The sequence below is a fragment of the Coturnix japonica genome, chromosome 1, assembly GCF_001577835.2.
Source record: "Coturnix japonica isolate 7356 chromosome 1, Coturnix japonica 2.1, whole genome shotgun sequence".
Taxonomy (NCBI): Eukaryota; Metazoa; Chordata; class Aves; order Galliformes; family Phasianidae; genus Coturnix; species Coturnix japonica.
In genome coordinates this window covers 25,651,936-25,675,213 of record NC_029516.1, presented here as the reverse complement: position 1 = coordinate 25,675,213, position 23,278 = coordinate 25,651,936, and the positions used below count along the sequence as shown (strand labels likewise).

The window sequence follows — 23,278 nt, the reverse complement described above, 5'->3', positions numbered from 1 at the left end:
CGCGTCATGTGGGAGCGGACAGCCAATGGCGGAGCGCTTCGTGTAGGAACGGCCGGCGGGGTGCGGAGCTGCGCACTGAGTGTGCGCTGGAGGCTGCTGGGCGGGAGTGGAGCGGGACGCCGCGGGGCAGCGGGCTCAGTGCGGGCGGTGCGGGGCTGAGGTGAGCTGGGGTGAGAGCGGGGGGCTGATGCGGGACGGTTGGGAAGGGGCGAAGATGGTGCTGAGGATGTGTGCCCCCGTGGCGCAGTGGTAGGAATGCCGCGTTGCAACACCGGAGGCCGTGGGTTCGAATCCCCCGTGGCGCAAGTGCCGCTCTGCTACACAGGGGCTCGAATCCCGGGGGGGGTTGGACTCGATGATCTCTAAGGTCCCTTCCACGAGACTGTGATACTGTGATGATACTATGATGGAGGGGGATAAAGCGAGTGGTGGGCGAGGAGGGACTGGAGTGGGTTATGAGGCGTTGAGGGGCAGCACGGGGCGGCCTGGGGTCGCTGTGCCTCCTGCTGTGGGTTTGTTGGCTGCCGCTCCACACTAGGCCCGCCCGCTGTAACCTGCCCCCTCAGCTCCAGGGTCTGGCTGCCAGAGGGAAGAGACAGGGAGAAGCCGAGTCCCGTGGGTTGGAGGGGGGCTGTGCGGGCCGGGCTGACTCATCGCGTTACCAGTGGGAAACTTGGGGAACTTTCTTGCCGGTAAACAAATAGCTTGCAAAGATCAAAATCGCACTGCACGTAAGAGTGGTGATGAGTGGGGTTTGTGAGTGGGTGAGACTTTACGAATGTAAGCGTTTAACTGAGGTCTTCACTTATTAATTGAAAAGAGGGATGGGATAAGTATTATTGGCATTGGGAGGTGGAAGGGGCTGCTCTGGTTCCTGTGTTTGACAAGCAGAGCGTGCCATACCTGGATGAAACCCTCACTGTTGGTAAACTGATAACCAACTGAGCACTATCGTCCCTGTAGTTCTTCTTGTAGACACTAGTGTGATTTCTATACCGAGCTTAATAGCAGTCGTGATCTGTAGTTACTCATCTAATAGTGTTAAGTGCTTAATCTGTGCTTGTAAAATCTCCTGCTTAGTTGCTAGACGAACACAAATAAAATGTGGCTCCTAACAGCATTCTCCAACAGTAGGTTTGACGGGCTCTTCTGTTGAATAAGCTTGATACCGAGCAGCATGCAGAGCTTATTTGAGAGTTCATAAGTAATCACCAGAGAAAGCCTAGAAAGTGAAACTTTTCCCTTTGCTTGGGAAGCAGAGTAAGTATTTAAAAGAGGCTTTGTTATGAAAGCAGTTGTGAAAATAGTTGGGGTTGGTGGGTGTGGGAAGTCAAACCTGGCCTTCGGTTTTGTCTGAATTGGCAATAGCACCACTGAGATGCTGACTGCGTGTCAAACAGCTGTTCTCTGGGGAAGAAAATATCCAATATCTTTGATTAATTCTAAATATATTATCTAAATACATCTTTTTAAATGCAAAGAAATATCTCACTTCTTGGTTGACTTTACAAATTAATGGGGAAAAAGAAGAAAACCCTTAGGAATTTAAGTAAGACTAGGAGCAATGGAGCATTAAATGACATTGCCGAAATCCTAAAGTAAAACTGTAGTGAAAGAGAAGCGGAAGTATAATTTTTATAAAGAATAATATTAATGGAGAGGTTTGTGAACAGCAGAAAACTAGTGAATGACTTGGTGTTTTCAGACTGAGTAACATGGGTTTGTCCTTAATGAGGGAGGTAAACAATTCTTCAGCTCCATTTAGTGTTTAATAGTAGAAACTGGGAGATTAGTCACAGGAGAATAGAGCAGAACGTCTTTGTTTCCTCATACCACAGAATCACAGAATTATCAAGGTTGGAAAAGACCTAGAAGATCATCTAGTCCAACAATCACCAATACTTCCCAGCTAAATCATATTCCTCAACACCACATCCAAACGTTTCTTGAACACTCCCATGGTCGGTGACTCCACCACCTCCCTGGGCAGTGCATTCCAATGCCTGACTACCCTTTTCAAGACGTAATACTTCCTAATGTCCAGCCTGAATCTCCCCTGCTGCAGCTTGGAACTATTGCCTCTAGTTCTGTCACTGATTACACGAGAGAAAAGGCCAACCCCCAGCTCACTACAGCCTCCCTTCAGGAAGTTATAGAGAGCAATAAGGTCTCCCCTGAGCCTCCTCTTCTCCAGGCTGAACAATCCCAGCTCCCTATACCTATGTTGTGCATACAAAATTGGTCTCTGTCATGTTAAGGAGACAAAAATCTGTATGTGCAAAGCAGAAGGAAAGCACAGAAGGTGGAGAAGGAAGTGTGTGTGTGTGTTTCGGTCTTGGTGTCCAGGTGGGAAAGTTTCAGAGGAGTGAACTGGTGGGAAAGAATGTGTGGAAAAATACAGAAAGCATCTTGCACTGAAAATCTGTCTGGTGTCATGCAAGAAGAATATGGCAGAGAACTGTCCATTTGATGTCTGCATATACTGATCAAAATACAGTTTGTTTCAACTGCTTCTTCATAACATTTGATACCACGCAGGCTGCTAGCCAAATAAATGCTTAAGAGGGCATGGGTACGTTAATCCTGTGTGAGCTTTTTGCTCTGACCTTGCCACATTCATTTTAGCTTCTTGACCTGTCTCTTAGAAATGTTATGTGTTTTTTTGACTTTTTTTTTTTTTTTTTTTTTTTTTTTTTTTTTTGTGCCTGTATATGAATTTTGTTTAGAGGTTTTGGTCTTCCTGTTTAAAGGCTCAGTTGTCTCATTTAGCTGATACACATTGTTAAGAAACTTTGAAGAACAACTGTTCGGTTTGTGTACCAGCTAAAGTATGCTACTTTCATGACATTCAGGCCCTGGAACGCGTTCAGAGGAGGGCTACAAAGCTGGTGAGGGGTCTGGAGCACAAGCCTTATGAGGAGAGGCTGAGGGAGCTGGGATTGTTCAGCCTGAAGAAGAGGAGGCTCAGGGGAGACCTTATTGCTCTCTATAACTTCCTGAAGGGAGGTTGTAGTGAGCTGGGGGTCGGCTTCTTCTCTCATGTAGACAGTGATAGAACTAGAGGCAATGGTTCCAAGCTGTGGCAGGGGAGATTCAGGCTGGACATTAGGAAGTATTACGTCTCAGAAAGAGTAATCAGGCATTGGAATGCACTGCCCAGGGAGGTGGTGGCGTCACCGACCATGGAGGTGTCCAAAAAACGTTTGGATGTTGTGTTGGGGGATATGATTTAACTGGGAAGTATTGGTGATGGTTGGACTGGATGATCTTCGAGGTCTTTTCCAACCTTGATAATACTGTGATTCTGTGCTCTGACTGTAAGATTAGCTTATTAAACAGGAAACAGCACCATATTTTGCCTTGTGTAGAGAACTCCTTTTTTTTGAGTTCAGTTAATGCATTGAGAATCGGGTATGTAAACCTATTATGTGCAGTGATATTTATCAGATAGATTCCTTTATATCAGAGGTTTGGTAGTTGTTTTTATTTCAAGCACAGTCTAATATGGGAGCAAAGTAAGTTCTCCTGTAAGTAGTAGAGGAAGTTTCCTACGTGTCTGAACTCTGTACTCTAGATGAGTGTTCTGCTTTTATCATGTTCAGCTTAGGCCAGTTAAATGACCTGAAGCTGAGCATGAGTGTCTAACAGTCTCATTTTCCTGTATCTCAAAGTTGACTTTTAGTCCTGTTGTGTTTTCAGGTTCTTATTGTTGCTCAACCTCATCAGTGAATCAGTCTGCCAGTATAGTCAGTATATTTTGAAAATTGCACTCTAATTTAAAGCCGCTGTGTTTATGATCCTAAAACTCAGGATTTAGTTTACAGTTAGTCCAGGTATGGCAGCATAAACTGTAGCAGTGAATCACAGAATTGTAGGGGTTGGAAGGGACCTCCCGAGATCATCGAGTCCAACCCCCCTGCCAAAGCAGGCTCCCTACACCACGTCTTACAGGTCGGCGTCCAGGCAGGTCTTGAATATCTCCAGAGAAGGAGACTCCACCACCTCCCTGGGCAGCCTGTTCCAGTGCTCCGTCACCCTCACCGTAAAGAAGTTCTTCCGCACATTCGTGCGGAACTTCCTATGCTGTAGTTTTATCCCATTACCCCTAGTCCTGTCCCCACGCACTAAGGGCACTGTAAATTTGCTGTAAATACATGTCTTACTATTTCAGCATAAACTTCTCTTTAAGTTGCTGTGGAACATGAAATAACATGTTCAAGTATGTTTATTTTCTCTTTCTAGAAACCACAGAAATGGCAACTACGCATTCTGTCTTCACGTTTGCTCTCTGCATTTTGATGATAACTGAGCTAATACTGGCTACAGAGAGCTACTACGATATCTTAGGAGTTCCAAAAAATGCGTCTGACCGCCAGATCAAGAAGGCGTTTCACAAACTGGCGATGAAATACCACCCGGATAAAAATAAGAGTCCTGGTGCAGAAGCAAAATTTAGAGAAATTGCTGAAGGTAACGTATACTAAGTTTAATCTTAAAATAATTGGACACATGGCTTGTATATTGACTTGGCAGATAGTGATAGGTCAGAGGGAGAGTGATTTTAAACTGAAAGAGGGGAGATCTAAGTTAAATGGTATGGCATTTTTTTTTGTTTGTTTGTTGTCTTGTTTTTTACTGAGAGGGTGATGAGGCACTGGAAGAGGTTGCCCAGAAGAGCTGTGGATGCTCCATCCCTGGAGATGTTCCAGACCTGGTTGGATGGGGCCCTGGGCAGCCTTATCTGGTGGGTAGCAGCCCTGCTCATGGCAGAAGGTTGGAACTGGGTGATCCTGGAGGTCCCTTCCAACATAAGCCATTCTGTTATTCTAGTCTATAATTATATCTGTGAACAAATACATTAACTTAATGTGCTGTTTTTACTGTATAAGATAGGAAAAATGTGTGTATTTTTACTTCTACTTTTGTGGTGACACGTCGTGTCAGTATCTGACTTGTTCCTGTTTTTGCATGTAGGCAGACCTCTTATGCAGCATTTCTACCTATTGCACTTTTAGTCTAAAGTCTCTTCTCACAGAAATACATGGGAGTAGGACAACTTTAGCCCTAGGAATTTACTTCAGTTACTGTAGCTTTGATCTGCCTGATAAGACCTGGCTCAGGATTACTGGGGCTTCTGGGAGACCTAATGGAAACCCTTCAGTACCTATAGGGGCATTGGTTTTAAGAAGAAACAAACAAAGAATCCTTCAGAAAGGCTCTTTGGTTGCTCATGGTGGGAATACAAGAGATGTCAGGCCCAAGAGTTTCATTGTGGCTATAAGGCAAAACTTTACTAGGGGATGGACAACAATTGGAACAGGTTGCCTAGACAGTTGCACATGTTCAGGAATGAGAATAAAGCTCTGAGGCACCAGGCTGATCTCATTACTGACTTAATTGAGCAGAGCAGTAAACTAAACGTCACTTCCAACCTGAACCTTTCATGAGTGTTATGTGATTCAAATATCACATATCACAGAATCACAGAATTGTAGGGGTTGGAAGAGACCTCTAGAGATCGAGTCCAACCCCCCTGCCAAAGCAGGCTCCCTACACCACGTCACACAGGTAGGCATCCAGGCAGGTCTTGAATATCTCCAGAGAAGGAGACTCCACCACCTCCCTGGGCAGCCTGTTCCAGTGCTCCGTCACCCTCACCGTAAAGAAGTTCTTCCGCACATTCGTGCGGAACTTCCTATGCTGTAGTTTTATCCCATTACCCCTAGTCCTGTCCCCACGCACTACTGAAAAGAGAATATTTTCCACATATGGTGGAAGTGAATAACCAAGAAGATGACAAGGTTTGCTGAAGAATAAGGTGATCTTACTTATGATCCCCATAGGCTTTTGTCACATTCATCCACCTCGTGTATTTCTCTAAACTCGGAGCTTTATCTTCTTATCTACTGAACAGTTACTTTGAAAGAAAAATAATAATGTAGTCATTATTACGCAGTCAAAAGAAGGGGTGGTCTTTTTAGAAACTGTAACTATTAGCCACACTAAAGGAGGAAGTGGGAGTTCTAAGTATGTGTTGAGCTACATAGGAAAATTGGGAAGCCACTGACAGGTAAGAAAATGGTAGTATTCCAAATACGTATTCTAATTACAAGCAGTATTTTATATGTCAGTTTCTGCCTTGAAAAACTGCAGCTGTAGTTTTGGACCAAGGAACAGGTAGAAACCTAATTCCTTTTTGGTTATACCCAATCAAATAATTTAGGTTTATTGTTGAACTTCTGAAATATTGGGAGTTTGGACAAATAGCTAATTCATTTCCTTTGTTGTTGTTGTTTTTTTTCTGCCCTTAGTGTTTAGCTTATCACTTAATTCTAACTCCAGCATAGCCACAGTTTACTGTCTGCCTGCACATAGCTTTACAAACACAGCATTGTTTCTGTGATAAGAATGCAGCAGGCATTTTACTTGTTTAGGGAGAGCTACTAACACATCCTCTTACCTCCAGTCATGCATTTCCACATCTTGCTGATGTTTTCTTTCGAATATATGCAGTAATCTTTATTGCTGGCTGAACAGTGTTATGTGGATTAAACATTCTGAGGCTGTGATCTGCCTTCAGAGTATAACTATTATTATTGTAAGTAAATAGCTGTAATTAATTTGAAACAGCTGATTTTGGATTGTAGGAAGTTAAATATTAATCTTGATTGGACTTCAGCGTTCAATTAAAGTCTAGCTTAGAGTATATCTCATTGCAGGAGTGGGGGAAGGCTGCTGTGTTTGTTTGGTTCTAGTCTTTATGTGCATGCAATTAACATTTTCAAACTTTATTTTCTTTTAAATTGGAAATAGCATATGAAACATTATCGGATGAGAATAAACGAAGAGAATATGATCAGTTTGGCCGTCATGGAGGACAAGGAAATAATGGAAGCCCATTTCATCAGTCATCATTTAACTTCAACTTTGACGATCTGTTCAAAGACTACGACCTCTTCAGTCAGTACTCACGGTCGAAAAAGCACTTTGAAAATCACTTCCGAAGTCATCGGGAAGCTCACAATCGGCAAAGACGTTCTTTCCAGGAGTTCTCCTTTGGAGGTGGACTGTTTGATGATGTATTTGAAAATATGGAAAAGATGTTTTCTTTTAGTGACTTTGAAAATGCACACAGACATGCAGTGCGAACTGATAACAGGTTCCATGGATCCAGCAAGCACTGCAGGACTGTCACTCAGAGACGAGGAAACATGGTTACTACATACACAGACTGTTCTGGGCAATAATGTTTCCGTTCTTTTCATCTCCTTTTCAACACCTCCATAATTCTCCTTGGTTATGTGCTAATATGGAAAGAAATCTTTGAACTGTGTGTTCTTAAAAACACTTAACTGCTATAAAGAAATTATAGATGGAACTAATTATCAGAATAGAAACAACATGCAATTAAGAGTTACATGCTTCAGTAACTACTTAAAAGAGGAGAGAAATAATCTTGCAACAGAAGAAATTTTGTATTTCAATTTAGTAAGCACTCAGTCAATTCATCATATGATATATATTTTTTAATTTTAGAAATATAATATAATTCTTGTATGCCAATTCAGGAATGTTTGAGTTACTGGTGCATGGATTTCCAGCAGTGGTGATAGTTTATTCTGAAGTGCTGCTTTTTTTTATTATGTCTTTCCAGATTTTCACTAGTAGTTTTTACTGAATATGGACTTAGTTCACAAGTTCAAAAATTTGCACAAAATAGCAGCAGAAATAACTCTGTGTCTTCGTTATATTGTCCAGCATTGCAAATCTGTTAGAAACAAAGCATGTATGTTCCAACTTGAAAACAAACAAAAAAGGAAATATGTTAAGATCGTTCATCAACTAGGAGAGTGATGTAGCTTGAGGTTGTGAATAACCCTTCACTTGCTTAAGGGCTATTGATGTATGCAAGTTTGTGTATGCACATAGTGTGTTTCTTACTCCACCCCTCCACAAATATCTCTTAACAAGATTCAGAAGAGCGTATTGAATACAGTCTTGCTTTATGCTTGTCATATTATCTTGTGTGCACTGTAGTTGCCATAGTTCCATTTGTTGAACTTAAGTTCTCCTTTGTGCTTTGGCAAACTTAAACAAATAAGCTTACCTTCAGATTCCTAGTGTTTCTGGAGCAGTCTAAATAAGAAATAGATTGTGTTTGGACATATTTATTACCTGTCTGTCAGCAGAGATTTTTCAGCCTTGCAATTTGAAAGGTAAACTCTTTGCATAAAGGAATAGCAAAACTGGAGGTTACAATTCCCATATTCACCTAATACTTTGTAGTGCTGGTGTCTGATAACAAACAGGGCTAATGGGTAACAATTTCAGCACTGTGGGCATCTGTAACCAGTGCAAACTCTTCTAAAACAAAACAAAAACTCTTAGTATATATAAACTGAAGTCAACCCAAAAGTTCTTCAGTAAGGTTATCACACACACACTGTTTAAAATTATGAGGGGAATTTACCTTTCAAATGGATTGCATGAGCAAAATAAGCTTTTTTGAACAGCAGTGTTATAAATAGGCTTGGAATTCTTAAGATCCTTATCAGAAAGGTTTAACTCTTTGCTTCTTGATCTGATACTGAAAGCTGACTGTTTGCTGAGTAACGTTAACCTTTCCCGCAAGGGTGTGTATTATCACTTGTTCTGTTTTCGTTCACTAAATACTTGGAATGGATTATTGCATTATATTAAGTGCTTTTCCATATTTTTCTTTATTTATTAATGGACTAATACCTCATACATGGTCTTTATAAAAAAGCCAGTAATTTGTGCAACGTTGTTGGAATGTGCAATATTATAGTAGGAAAAATGCTGGGGTGTGTGTGAATGTCTGTTATTTCCACTCTTTTTTTTCTGTGCAAATAGATGTTTTAGTTTTTTCTGTGTAATTAATATGATTGAACTGAAAATTGTAATTCATGTAGATTTCTGCAGCTATTTTAACAGACTCCATCAGTTTTACGCATGAGTCAGTTTATCTGGTTCATACTGTATGGACATCCAAGTGAACAAATTACTAACTTACAGATCTGAATTACTTTTTCATAGATACCTGCTTTTTTGTTTGTTACTTTTTGTCAGACAAATAAAAGGCGCACAATTTCTTAATTATGTGTGTCATAGGCAAACCAGTAAATACATCCTGTAATTCCTAGAGCTTCTAAAAGTGACCATTTTGCTTGCTTTGTTCATCAAAGGTAACATCCAAAGGGGAACTTTTCAGTTAGGACAGAAGCTCCCAGCGTTTATCTATCGGAACAGCTTTCTGCAGTGGATATGTTTTAGGTAGACTCAAACTCAAAAGAGATTCAGGCAGGCTTTCCTCAGGCAGCAGTCTTCAGTTTGTTGCTATCAGAACGCAAGCTTGCGAAACACGTTGTGCATCTCACTTACTTGGAGCTCTTGCACATTCTTTTCCTATTTATAGTGTTTGCTTCATGGGAGGCTTGTTAACGGAAGTCCTCGTTTAACCTTCAGAAGTTTGAAGTGATTGAGTCTTGTCATCTTTGATATCTTGTGAAAAGACCCTGCTAAAGCTGTTCTTTGAACGTAAGAGTGAAAAGTACAAATCACAATCCTTAAGGAAGCATTTATACATATGTAACTGAATAGTTGAGTTCTTTACAGACAACTAGTGTTTTGTTCACTTTTTTTTTCCCATTACTTTTGAAACACAGTATCTAGTGGAGAAAAAAGTACTGTAAACTTGATTAGGGTGCCATTACATTAAATGTGTGAAAACTGCTTGTGTGAGAAAGCCTTTTTATTTCCTCCCCCCATCCCCTTCCTCTTACAGTAGATTGAAGCCAGATTAAAGTGCATTGTGTGGAGCATGTGTTTTATAGAACATCTTGACTGCTACATTTTCACTAAGGAGCTGATGGGATGGGAGGGAAAAGGAACAGGAATTGAAAATGGACATAATTCTCTGGTCTCTTTTTTTCTGAGAGCTGTTTGGAGCTAGTTGATATTTAGGGATTATATCTGTAAACTAAGCACACAAAAGAGCCTGTGCAAGAGAATCCTTTCTTCATTTGGGATGCCATAGGTATATCAGTTGAAAGCCTCTGCCTTGAACTGAGAACTTTCCCTGCAGTCTGTGCTGTCTACTCAGCTGAGCTGTGTGAGATTATTATGACGGGCATGGATTGTTGCTGAAAAGCATAAATTCTGAAGGAGCTGTGAGGATGCTGTCATGGTGATTCAGAAACCGTCTGCATAACTGCTTGAAAGTTCTTGTTTTCTGGGCCTAACCTGTTGAAAGTGGAGTTGAAAGTTTCAGAAATCAGTGCATCTCGTTTGGCCATAGCTTGTTTAAATCTGGCTTTCCTGGGATACAATCAAGTCTTCCATCTTGATACAAAACCACATTGTTAGGATTGAATGTATTTTAAGACAAAGAAAGATTTGCATTATGTTTTTATGCTGTGTGGTGGTTGATTGTGTTTAGCTCACATTGAGAGCGTTTCTACCTGGGATTTGAAGCAAAAGCCTTGAGTAGAATATCTTTACTGTTCCATGTGTGGAGCTCATTTCAGAAGAAATGCTGTTCAGAGCTCCATATTACTTTGTTGGCCAACATGGCTGAGCCTGACTGGCCTGCACTTACACAGTGATTCTTACATTATGCTGTTAGCTTATGTAGTATGGGTGTCTGTGTGGGTTTTTTGGTTTAGAGACCAAATGGGGGCCCAGTATTCCTTATAGTGGCTACTTAATTTTGATGTCAACTAACAGCCACTTCTGGTGTGTCTGCATCAGTTCTAAATTGAGGCTGTAATTCATCCTTGGTTCTGGTTTGGTTTAAACAAGTGTTCTCAAGTGTTAATTTCTAAAGCATTGGCAGAGTAGAAAACAACTTTTTGTGTGGTGTTGCCTTTAAAACACTGGCTTTTGGTTCAGCAACTTTGAAGTAAAGGTTACAAACAAATACATTTTACTGCTCTTATAGTTTCTACTGTAGTTGCACACCAAAGGATGCTGTTGACGGGCTCAGATCATTAGGGATGTGTAGTCACATCCTAACTAACATTTGGAACCCTAACTGAAGGTTGTGGACCATCTTTTCCAAGCAGTGTTTCTCAGACAGTCCACCACAGAACGACTGCACATGCAGGATCAACCTACCTACCTATTCATTGGTTTTTAAGGGAGGGGGAGGTGGATCTGCTGACAGTCTGAGTTGTGACTCTGTGTTGGCAAAAACTATTGCACTTCTCAAAGGTGTGATGAGACAATGAGGAATACAGTAAAACAGTGCTTTCTGAGTTGCATGTAGAGGACCGCTGTCAACAGCGCATTTCACAGGTGTGGTATTTTTGGGACTATTGCCCTAAGTCCTCAGCTGAGGAATTGTGGATAGTGTTACTTCTGAAAGCCAGAAGCACAAGCAGAGACAGTTGCAGGCTGAATGCAGAGGAACTGGAAGAAATATTTGTGATGATTGTTCTGGTGTTATTGTTCACCCAGCTTTTTATGGATCACTGCACTCACTTGCATGAGGATGCCAACCTTTACCCTGGTACTTCTCCAGGAAGCAGTCAGGCTGAAAATGCATGTTTCTGTTTCAGTTACTGGTCATGACCTGCAATAGATACAAGAAAAACATGAATAAGGACTTTCCTTTCTCCATACATGGCTGTCTGGCAAGTGTGTGTGTGTGTGATGCCTCCTGTTGCACTTGCACACACTTTTGAACTGGTTCAAGGAGACTAATGTTCAGTGAGGGATGGGGGGGATTGTTTTGGACCCAGGGGAAGACTGACAGCTGTGTAAGATCCTAGTGACGTGCACTGGTGAGGCAGCTGATCCTCCAAAATTTGAGTCTCCTGCAATGCGCAGTGGAATAATGTTTAAATAATTTTTATTGTGTAGGGGACAGCATATGGAGGAGAGTCGTCTTGTGATCTCAGGGATACTCTGAATATATTGCAGAGCATAGACGAGCTACAGGATGTTACTCTCAGCCTTATCTTGAGTATGGAGGTATTTTCAGCCCAGAACATCTCCTATTCAGGGAGGGGTAGTTCAGTCTTCACCCTGAAATGCAGAACATTGTGCATTCTGCATCAGCTCACCCAGAGAATGTAATGGCATTGCTGTTTTCTGAAGCTGTAGTTTTCAGTTTCACTTCAAGAGGGACCTGGGCAGGCTGGAGAAATGGGCCCATGTGAAACTAACGAGATTCAACAAGGCCAAGTGTAGGGTGCTAAACTTGGGCTGGGTGATCCCAGTATTTATTCAAACTGAAGAAAGATCTTGAGAACAACCCTGCAGAGAAGGACTTGGGGGTCCTGGTAGACAATAAGCTGGACATGAGCCAGCAGTGTGCGCCTGCAGCCCAGAAGGCCAACTGTGTGCTGGGCTGCATTAAAAAAGGGGTGGCCAGCAGGGAGAGGGAGGTGATTGTCCCCCTCTACTCAGCTCTTGTGAGGCCCCCTCTGCAGTACTGTGTCCAGGCCTGGGACCCCCAGTACAGGAGGGACGTGGAGCTCTTGGAGTGGGTCCAGAGGAGGGCCACAAAGATGATGACAGGGCTGGAGCACCTCTCCTGTGAGGAAAGGATGAGGGAGTCGGGCTTGTTTAGCTTAGAGAAGTGAAAGCTCTGGGAAGACCTCATTGTGTCCTTCCAGTACTTGAAGGGAGCATACAAAAAGGGGGGAGAATGGCTGTTTATGAGGGTGGATGGTGATAGGACAAGGGGGAATGGTCTTAAACTGAGACAGGGGAGGTTTAGGTCAGATATTAGGAGAAAGTTTTTCACACAGAGGGTGGTGATGCACTGGAACAGGTTGCCCAAGGAGGTTGTGGATGCCCCATCCCTGGAGGCAGTCAAGGACAGGCTGGATGTGGCTCTTGGTATCCTGGTCTGGTGGTTGGTGACTCTGCACATAGCAGGGAGGTGGGGGTTAGATGATCTTAGAATGGCCTAGGTTGAAAAGGATACAATTTTAGGCATTACTAGTTAGCAAAATTTTGTCTATCTCTATAAGGAGAGAAAATACATTTTAGATAGTTACTTGTTGATAATACTGCTATAATCTGTTCTACATCTCCCTCTGGCACAGAGGTGAATATGCTAAATGGGAAATAAGAAAGATGAAGTGAGCCTTGTCTGAAGGGTCCCGCTTGGCTTCACACCATTTTGATTCAACACCTGGCACACATGAGTGTTTTTTTACCTTTAAATATGCAGGTAATGATTTGAAGAAGTCCACAGGGGAGGAGTAACATACGTTCTTCTGTCATGCAACAATAGGCACTTCAGCAAACTCAATTAAATTATAAAGTGGATCCAAAATGCTTGTCCTGGGGCAGTATTCTCCTTACTCCACCTGGCTGGTGAACAAGTACCCATTGTAATGCCATGGTGTTAATGCTAAGCATACAGATTTTCAGCAGACAGGGAAGATTCTCTACCCCTAAATTTCTTGATGAATCCAAATGCCTTTGATTCAGTCATTCTGCTCTAGTATGTACATTTGAAGTAATTTTAAAATGAAGTGGGCCTTTGGCCTGCTAGGCAGCTAACACAGATACTTGGGGGCTGATGGTTCTGCCACCTCTTGGTAGCTCAGATTTGGAGACAAAAGGGGAGGCAGTGTGGAGAGAGGAGTGCCAGCTGTGTTGTCAGGATCAGTCCAGTGAGCTGATGTTAGCACTTGTGTATAAAGAAATAAAACTATTGTCTGTGCAGGTGGAGCATATACAGAACTTGCTTCAGCTAGGAACTGAATGCATAGCTTGTGGTTTGTTGGTAGAAATGTTATAAATCCAAGCAACACATTCTTTCTTCCTCATATAACCCCTCCCCACACAATTTTCTTTTCCTTTCAATGTCTTGGGCTTTGCTCCAGTTCTACTTCTTTTCCTATTTGACAATTGCTGTAGTTAGTATGTTTCTATTTGCATTTTAGTCTGTACATATGAAAAATATATTGCAATCCTAAGAAATTTTGTGAAGTGGTACAATCCATTTCAGCACAACCTGATTTCCTCCTCTGTCTTTCCCCTTATCCTGCTGAGTTAGTAAAGTAAAACAGCGTGAGGTTTTATATTGGTTTTCTGCTTTTATTCTGCCTGTGATAGGACAAATGATACCCAATCTTGCAGGAAGCTGGACAGGTGCTGACAGATGATCTCTCACATGAAATCTACTGGTTTAAATTTAACCTATCCACATAATAAATAAATAAATAAGTGACCTGACAGAACAAATTTACATTAAATCAACAGTTTGCACAGTAACCTTAAAGTAAATAAAAACAACAAGAAAACATGTCAGTGAGTGTAGACTAACTTGAGAAGGGTAACTTTCCTCTTATAAATCCCTTTTGCATTGAGGGAATCAGAAGTTTTACCCACTTGATAAATGAACAGGATTCTGTATGAGATAATGGAAGGAAGTGACTGTGACACTCAGACCTCTGCAGATACTTCTGTGCTATTTAAAAACAATGATTAATTTCAACTCATGGACACCTAAGGAAAGCGACATATGGCACATCGTTAAGTTATCCCTGTCATCTGAAGTTTAACTATTTCTAAGTGCTGTCTTGTGCCTGCTCAGTTTCAAGTCATGGAGATTAGCTTACATGTCCTTTGCTGGCAATGCAAGTTGTTGCCATGAGTTATCCCTGCTTAGACACACAGCCACTTATTAGATGCTCATAATTCAGTCATGCATTTGAGCCCTGACCTGAGTAACCTATGGTTATGTAAATAATCTGAGACGGAGCTGCAAGGAGAGACAAGGTTTCTTGGCTCCTGACATTGTCTCCTCATCATGAGTTAATTCTGGCTCTACTCAGTGTTTGCTTCAATCAGGTGCTGTCTGAATCAGAGCTAAATTAACAGGCTGCATCAGATAATGACTTTTGGCTGCATTACAAAACATGTCCTGTGTGTGCAGTGTTTCTGTTGAAACATCTTTCTTCTGTTGCGACAAAGGCGAATGTGGTGGTTTCAGGCTGATGAGCAGATAGCTCTGCCACATTGTTCTCACTGTCCCACTGTTAAAAAAAAACTGAGAGAAAACATGATGTGGAAAAAAAGGGCTCGTATTGAGATAAGCACAGGGAGATCACTCAACAATTACTGTGATGGGCAAAAGAGACTCAGCATAGGAAGATTAATGTAATTTATTGCCTATTACTAACAGGCTAGAGCAGTGAGAACTAAAAGACAACTACAACCAATATCCCCAACCATGCTCACAGACGTGTTTATTTTTACATCTTTAGATTTACTGCTAATTCAATTAGTCTGTGTTTTGAAAATGGTTTGAGTGGGAAAGCTGCAAATGTAACAGTACTATACTGCTGAAAAAGGGTAGGTCCTTCCATAAAGAACGGCAAAGTGTGAAGAATGGGCAATTTGTCACGGAACATCACAGGTACCCAGTGAGCAGTCTTGATGTGCCAAGGAGAGCGCATCTGAAAGAGGGAATATGACTGCATCATTGTGTTTACATGCTGTAGAAATTGTGTGGATACACATTATTTATGCCTGTAGGTATCATTTCCAGTATGTGTCTGACTGTCACTTCACACTGACTTAAATACTATGAAATAACAGCTGTCACACCTCATGAGAACCACAGTCTATTCTAACAATCCCATAAAATTTGTTTACTCGCGATCCGTGAAGGCTGAGGGCAACAGAGATACTACATCTCACAGCAGTACTTCTCCGTGAAATAAGCAACAAGCCATTCTTTAGTTTTTTTTTTTTTTTTTTTGTAAGCCAAGCAGTATATTTCAAGGGAAATAAATAAAAATAGATTCAGAAAATGCATTATTTACCCATTGCATTCTAGAAGGCTTGCTTTCTATGAATAGACCATTTACTGTCCCCAAAGCAGTGTCTAGGAGACTATTCTGCCTTGGAAACCTTCTTTCTTCAGAAGTCCATTGACATACCAGTCCTTATGTGGAGATGTTTCTTCTTGCTGGAAACATTTTAAGAAACAATTGTAAGACATAAAAAACAAACACTTCAAAATTCTGATTGCAATGAAAATGTAAAAAAAACAAAGCAAAACAAAACAAAAAACCCAGCTGTAAAAGGGATTTCTTCACAGCTATTTGTTTTATAAGTAGATCAGCAATATTAGTAAATATTTTAACTATGAAAAATTAACCTCTTGTGAATAGAGCAATGTCCCAGGGAATAAAAGCTGTCATAATTTTTTGGTTAATCTATAGAGCTCTGTGAAGCAGTAGTATACAGAAACCACTAGTAATATTTTGAAAGAGTAAAGAACAAAATTTACCATTTGAGGCACATGTAATTGTAGATAAATTTTACAAAAACTTTTTTTTTTTTTTTTTTTTCACCCCGAGAGGATTCTTGTTGATGCTTGATGAATGTTTATGAGGACCCAACAGTGGATGTGAGTACAGTGAGGTGGTGGGTGCTGCGTTTCAGCAGTGGTGATGGTGACAGTGGGTTACCTGTGCTGGTGCAGGTGCTGACAAGCATGGAATGGAGGCTCTTGTTCATGACTGGTGAAAATGCAGAGCTAATTGTGGTGGCTGTGTTGAAAAATACTGTTTTATAGCTGAGAATTTTCTCTACCAAACAATGTTATTGTGCCCTTTGTATTGGTGATTTTTTCCATGGAAATAATTAGGAGGCATTACTTTCAGAGCAACCTATGTGTACAAAGATAATTTCTCTTCACTTGGTGCAGCTCAGGAAAGCTAAAATGTTGGACGCCCATGAGTTACAAGGACCATCCAGTTTCAATAAAATGAAATTTAGCAGCTCTTCATGGAAGTGATAGTAGACACGCAGAACTTGCAAGAAAAGATAAACAGCATGGAGAGAATACGAGACAAATTCAAGGTGAAAATGGGAAAATCTTGGAAGAAATTTCTGTCAGGAATTAATAAATAGATAAATCTCTTCAAGTTCAGGAATTCCCTGAACAGACAATGTTTGGAGCTGCTGGAGCAGAAGAGAAAAACAAAAAATGCCCTTACCTTGTGCTAAAATTTCTAGGCATTTCCATATTGGAATGGTTGTAGACAGAATACTACACTTGGAAGACCTAGGTTTTAGCTAGTACAACCATTCTGATCTTCTAAGTCTTTAAAGCCTATACTATGATGAATTTCGTTAATGGTACTTTTGCTTTCTGTAAAGAACTTTTGATTTGTTAGCATGACTTCTAGTAAGAATAGAGTTGCAGATGCATTTGTGCTCAGTTTGATAAGATGTTCTTTATGCAGATACAATAGTCTCTAATAGCCATTTCTTACAGCCTCCTTGCGCGAATTTAGATTTCATTTCTGCCTTCTGTCACTCCTAATACTTTCAGTACTGCAGTTTTTCAGGGCAAATCGTGACTCTGCACACTTAACATTATTTTTCATTAGAATGAATAACTTCAGTTTAGTTTTCTTTTTCACTCATATTCATCATCTTTTATGATTTGGATTTCTAGGCCTGCTCTTCTGAGGGATAGACTATACAATAAATGGCTTCCATAAATAGTACAGTCTGAATTATACAGGCTTAAGATTGTCATATCTACAGGAATAGTATAAGAAATTTAGTCTTATTTACATTCCTCATCTTTTTTTACAGTTGGCTGTGGAACTGTGGGGGAATGCTATAGAAAATCAGGAACAGGTATGTATTGTGTCAAATTGACACCCAGACCTGGCTTGTGGAGCTGAAAGTGCTGGATAAGGGATCTTTCAACCTCAGGGAACAAGCCTGAGATGAGTCCCTGCTCAAGGTGAGATCACCATACAGTTCTCCACTGTGCCCTATGGGCTGTGGTGGCTACAAATATTTATAGTGAGAAGTTATTGACTTGTAGTCAAACTTCTTCCTTTTACTGTCTCACAATACAGGCTGTTACCCTGACCCTTTCTTATTAGTAGTTTCTTAACGACACTGGCTCTGAATAGGAATTCATATCCTTGGACAAGCAGCTTAGTTCCTGACAAGGTGTGACTATACAATTTTACAATGCTTGTGTCCAATTTAGCCTGCCTATCAGCAATGTCTGAGCCAGAATGCTGCTAGCATGAAAAAGCAAGAGGTATACAACCATCACACATGGCTGTCAGGTCTTCTAGTTACTATGTAGAGCTGAATTCTGAGACTATAGCTCTGGAATGCAGAACCGATATGTGCAGGTATAGCCACGTGTAACTGACATATGGGGAGTGCTTTTCAGATGGCTCTGTGGTCCTTGCATTCCCCCCTCCCTGCCCCAAATAAATCTGAGTATGTCCAGTTTTGCTTTTTGTTCTGAGAGAAAAAAAGATCGATGGTGAACTGAGTTCCCAAGAAAGAGATACGTCCTAATCTGGGAATGCTGGAATAGAGGAGGAGAAATCCCAGCTACCAATAATGTAATAGTGATACATCAGAAAAATTTCAAATGAGTGATTATTATTATTTTTTTCCTCAAGTACCAGTTTCTTGTAACAGGCTGTAATTGTAAGAATTTAGTTGGCTAGGCATAGGAGGGAAGTCAGTTTATCAGCTTCTGCAGCTAATGATATACTGGAAGGGCTCAGAATTAGCACAGAACAGCACGGCGATAGTAGTGCGGATATGGAAGGTAGGGAACAAGGTAGCAAGGTTTGCTTTAGTACTACAGCCAGCTGTGAGGAGCGGGGAGGGACTCTTCGGAAGCTCGTTCAGGGTTACTGTTGCCTGCTGTTCATTGTCTTTTTAAGTCAGTCGTTAATGCAGTGAATGACTTATAAGAGAGTTTGGGCAGTTCAGAGCCTTTTCTCAAAGGCATTGTAAATTGGCCAGTTACTTCTGTGTAAAGTACGGAGAACTCTCAGGTCACTGTAGGCTGATGGGGACAAATTTGTAAGTGCCTGGGAGCAAGTTTGGGAGCTGGTAAATCAGCTGAATATCAGTCAGCCTCTGTCTCATCTGCAGGAGTGTATAGTATACATTTATTTAAAATAAATATATCTGAAATAATAATAAAAAAAGGAAGGTTGCTTAATTCTTCGTTTTTCTGTATACTTATACATTCCCTGACAGAGGTAGATTTCCTTGTATGTAAATTCGTAGATTTCTTTAGTACTTCAACAACTGAAAGAGAAATATTCTTGGTACTCTGGCACTAAGCCAAAGTGCTTAATGAATGCTTCAGACTAGACTAGGAACATATTTTTGCACGTAACTTTATGTGCTCTTAGTGTCTTGCCAGCCCTGTTCAATGTAGTAGGGCCATTTGAATGAATGAGGTTGTTTGCTAAGGTTATAAATTGGGATCAAGGAGGTGGTCCAAACAATCCTGAACTTTCTGGCTAGACTCATTTCAAAACTTTCTGGAATCAAGTGTACTGCCTGGCAGCTGATGGAAATAGCAGCTGAGCATTCAGTGGCAAGCTCTTTTGTCAAATATCTCAGACTCAGCTGGGGTGCTGACTGTCAACTTCAGAGCTACAATACCTTCAAAAGAGAAGAGACCGTGCATGAATTTAAAATGCTGAAATGTAATGTTGGATAAATTGATTTATCCCCAATCCCTTTCTTCAGCTACGCACATACACCAAAGGTAGTATGTATCTGTATAGTCTTCAGTAGCATCCTCATAATACAAAGACCTCCACCCTGAGCTGTGCCAGCACTGCTGTGCGGGTTACCCTAGGAGATGGGTTACAAATGGAGTTGCACTGTCTCTTTGCTCTTGGTCTCTGGAGATTAACCAGACCTTGGCATACTTCAAAGCAATTAGGGAAAACAAAACAAAACAAAAAGCAGGTCAGTGTAACATTGCTGAGAGTCTGGCACAGGCTGTATATTGTCTGAATTAACCTTTCACACTGTATTTTGATAAAGATCCTGTTGCTTTTTGCAGACAGCATCATTTTTTCTCTTCTCTGTGAGGAGAATCTGGGACCAAATGTTTGCTGAGGCTGTGCCAAAAATGAAGAGAAGGGAAAACAAGAATGTATTCCTGGAGGGCAAGGTAAGAGTCAAGCTGAGGCGTCTTGGCTCTAAAAGACAAAGCACAAGCTGCAGTAGTGAGGAGTAAACCTGGCTTTCCTTTAGGTACTGACAGCCGATTCCGCCTGTGTTTTGTTCTTTCCTATCCATGGCAGCTAAAATCAACATGGCATAAGAAAGGCAATGAAGCTGGAGTTTAACTAATTACTGTGTCTCTGCTGGTGAAGCTGTGTTAGCTTGTCTAACCCAGCCCACTCCATAATGGAGTTCTGCCTTTGAAAAATGTGAACTGACAGAAGCACTCATCTCTACCATTAGCCAAGAGGAGGTTATTGATGCAGCTGTATGAAACTGGAGGAGGAACAAGAAAGAGAGGTGGGTGAGTCCTTCCTTTCTTGTCTCCAGACAATGCTATGTTGTCAGAAGAGCATCAGCTTTCAAATGGGATTTTGAGAACAGAAGGCGAATAAGAATTAAAACACACAGCTTTTAGTGTGGACGTTTTATATAACAACAAAGACCACATAGGTCTCATATATGATGTTTCAGTGTAGTTATCCAGTTAATTGTTGCATATTTTAAGATGAGTACTTAATGTACTTCTTGCTTAAAAATAAGTCTGAAAAACTGATATTCCAGGAAAGCTGCATTTTTTAACTTTCACCACTGGATGGAGGTAGCACTCCAAAACTTGTAACTACTAATGGGGCTGTAATGAAATCCCTCGCAGTAAAGAGATTGAATAGATTAGTAGACACTGCAGCAACAAACAGTAGAACACCAGCTAGATTTATGGCAAAAAAATATATTGAAGGCACATCCTTTAGATTTGTGCTTGACCTCTTTTTACAGTGAGAAAAGATTTCATTTTCAAAAAAATTAATTCCACTTCTCTCTCTACACACACAAAGCTGTGGTAACATAGACCAGCAGAAAAGAAAGGAAGATAAAGTGAAGCTTTGTAGGGCCCTCCTTATTTTTTTCCATGTCCAGGCATGTTTTTAGGTGGCATGTTCATTGGCAGTGGGATCCTGTGGGTCTGGCCTTCAGAGTCTGATGCTGGTGGTAGCAGCTGTAGTTGCTCCAGCAATTGCTGCCCATGGTGGAGAGCTTCCCATGGGCAGGGCTATGGAGAGGCACCAGGAGCAGTTTTCATCAACCTGCCTGTGTTGTAGGAAGAATTCACCACAGTTCATGGATGGGATTACAGATGGGGAAGAGCATACCCTATGGAGGTTCATTCTTCTCCTCAGATATTTTAGGATATTTTGACACATTTTCTTCCTTCTTTGAATGTTCTTCTGTGGAGAAAGAAGGAGGGAAGGCCTGCAGTGATTTTTAGTTCAGTTTCTCAACCAATCCCACTGTGCTTCTCTGTTGCCAGCAATAACTTTTGAATTTCTTCAATAAATTAGTGGTGAGTTAAATGAATTCAGGCAGCTGGATAGAATGGAGAATCTTGAAATGTCTGACTGGAGGAAAGGCTGGATTCTGAGCTCATATACTCAAGAACCCACTGTGGAGAGATCTCTGATAAATGCTCCTGCCCTGGGAGAAACTTTAATCAGAGTTTGCAACCAACCATGAGGGAAAAACCCATAGGCAGATGGATTCATTAGTTCAATAAGCACTAGAACACTTTTTTAAAAGCAACAAACAGAAAAGCCAACCTGCTTTGCTATCATCTCTCCTCTGTCTCCAGGTCAAAGAGTCCACACCAAATTTAAAAGCTGAGAGTTCCACGTAGAAAAGCAGCCATGAAGAAAATAATATACACTGCAGCTGATTTTTTTATGGATCAGCTTATTATATTCAGGAAATGTATCTTCAGACAGCTGCGACATTGTATAGTGGTTAATGGAGTGGAGCTCTTTGGGGAGAGGGAACAGAGAAGGAATATTCAAAGTAGGTATGTGTGACAGCTGTTGATGTACACCTGACACTTTTGTTCTCCAAATGAAACTTCTGTATATGTTGATTTACAAGAAAATCCTTATTTTCTCTTAAATCGAGTCTTTGAGTGTAATTCATTTGCCTGCAGCCAAGTATTATATAGCTCTTCAAGGCTAGATCCTTATAGGAATAAAAATCACTGTTTAACTTCAACACCTTGGATCTCTAGGGAATGAAGATGAAGTCTAATGCTGAGGCTGGAAGGCTGGTCAGTTTGATGAGCAGAGACAGTGTTAAGGCATGAGGGGGAACTGACCTTCTACAGGTAGGATTTGATGGCAATCAGACAGATGTTTGCAAGCACGAGCCTTGTTATTTACTTATTCGGCTGCTCGGCTATTGGATATGTTCCCACCTCATCTGTTATTCATCTGATATGTTGCTGTTTATAGAAAAGGGTGAATACAGAAAGTCTCAAAAACAAGCTTTCCTTCACTGTGTTGTAGGAATGCTTTGACTTGCAGCAGGCTTGGGATAAAGAGAACTAGTCTCATTTCTCCTGCCTGTGGTTTTTTACTGTTTGTGAGGAAAGGTCTGATGTGAGAGCTGGTCAGGAAGGGGGTCATGGTGTTATGCGTCCAGTCAGTGTGAAATTACAGACTGGGGCTTTGGTCAGAGGTGATAGACTTTAATTCAGAGGAAAAGCCCTCTGAAGAACTATGTCAAAAGCCAAAATTTCTCAAGGTGCTTGGTATGGGAGCAGGAAGATGTACGGGATGGAATTAAAAGCCTAGATTTAGAAATGAGAAATGGAAGGCTGGAACATTGGCAGTATAGGCTTATAGTGGCAAAAAGCACTGATGTGCAGCAGATACATTGGAAAAACGATTTTGGGGATTGGTGGAAGCCAAGATTAGGGCTCTGAACAGCAGGCTGCTCAGGCTCAGCAATCAGTGATGGTGAGATATGGTGAGATATAACCCACAAGTGTTGGAGCTTGCACCTGGTTAGCCATTACAATTGGCAGGAATTTGAACATTTTGTTCACTTTCCTAATCCTAATTCACTTTGCCTCACTTTCCTAATCCTTCTTCTATGCTCCTGTATTGGCTCTGTGGTTGTTTTCTGGGTATGTGCAAACTGACCGACCAATATACCAATACCCACTTTCATTCCCTGTGGCACAGCCTCATGTGGTAACTTGCAGCTCTACAAGCACCATGAGTGCTCATCACACAGAGTGATGAGTGAAACTGTTTTTGTTAAGTGGACTTCCAGGTAGCTTCAGAACAGTATCTTGCACTCTACAATTGCTCTCCAGCAGCCAAAGGCAGAACTGAATGTCTTCCCAGTTCTCTGCTTCTGGTTGTCCCTTTGTGCCAGATAAACTTCACAATCAGCAGCGATCACAAGATGGTGGAGTTTAAGATCTTGTGTGGAA

General features: G+C 41.2%; 1 protein-coding gene across 2 annotated transcripts; it reads left to right on the top strand.

The window, feature by feature from the left end:
- The first annotated feature begins 52 nt into the window (after positions 1-52).
- Positions 53-9,753, top strand: DNAJB9 (DnaJ heat shock protein family (Hsp40) member B9). Of its 2 annotated transcripts, XM_015854201.2 has the most exons (4): positions 65-160; positions 1,132-1,260; positions 4,243-4,470; positions 6,814-9,753. In XM_015854201.2, the coding sequence occupies exons 3-4, from the start codon at positions 4,254-4,256 to the stop codon at positions 7,245-7,247; spliced, it is 651 nt and encodes a 216-aa protein (XP_015709687.1). In that variant the 5' UTR covers positions 65-160; positions 1,132-1,260; positions 4,243-4,253; the 3' UTR covers positions 7,248-9,753. The 2 variants fall into 2 exon arrangements, with proteins under 2 accessions (XP_015709679.1, XP_015709687.1); XM_015854193.2 differs by lacking the exon at positions 1,132-1,260 and having other exon boundaries at positions 53-160.
- The last annotated feature ends 13,525 nt before the right edge of the window (positions 9,754-23,278 follow it).

Coding starts and splice junctions, on each gene's coding strand:
- DNAJB9 (XM_015854193.2), top strand. CDS start 4,254: ATGGCAACTACGCATTCTGTCTTCACGTTTGCTCTCTGCATTTTGATG. Junction 4,471..6,813: donor ATTTAGAGAAATTGCTGAAG/GTAACGTATACT, acceptor AATTGGAAATAG/CATATGAAACATTATCGGAT.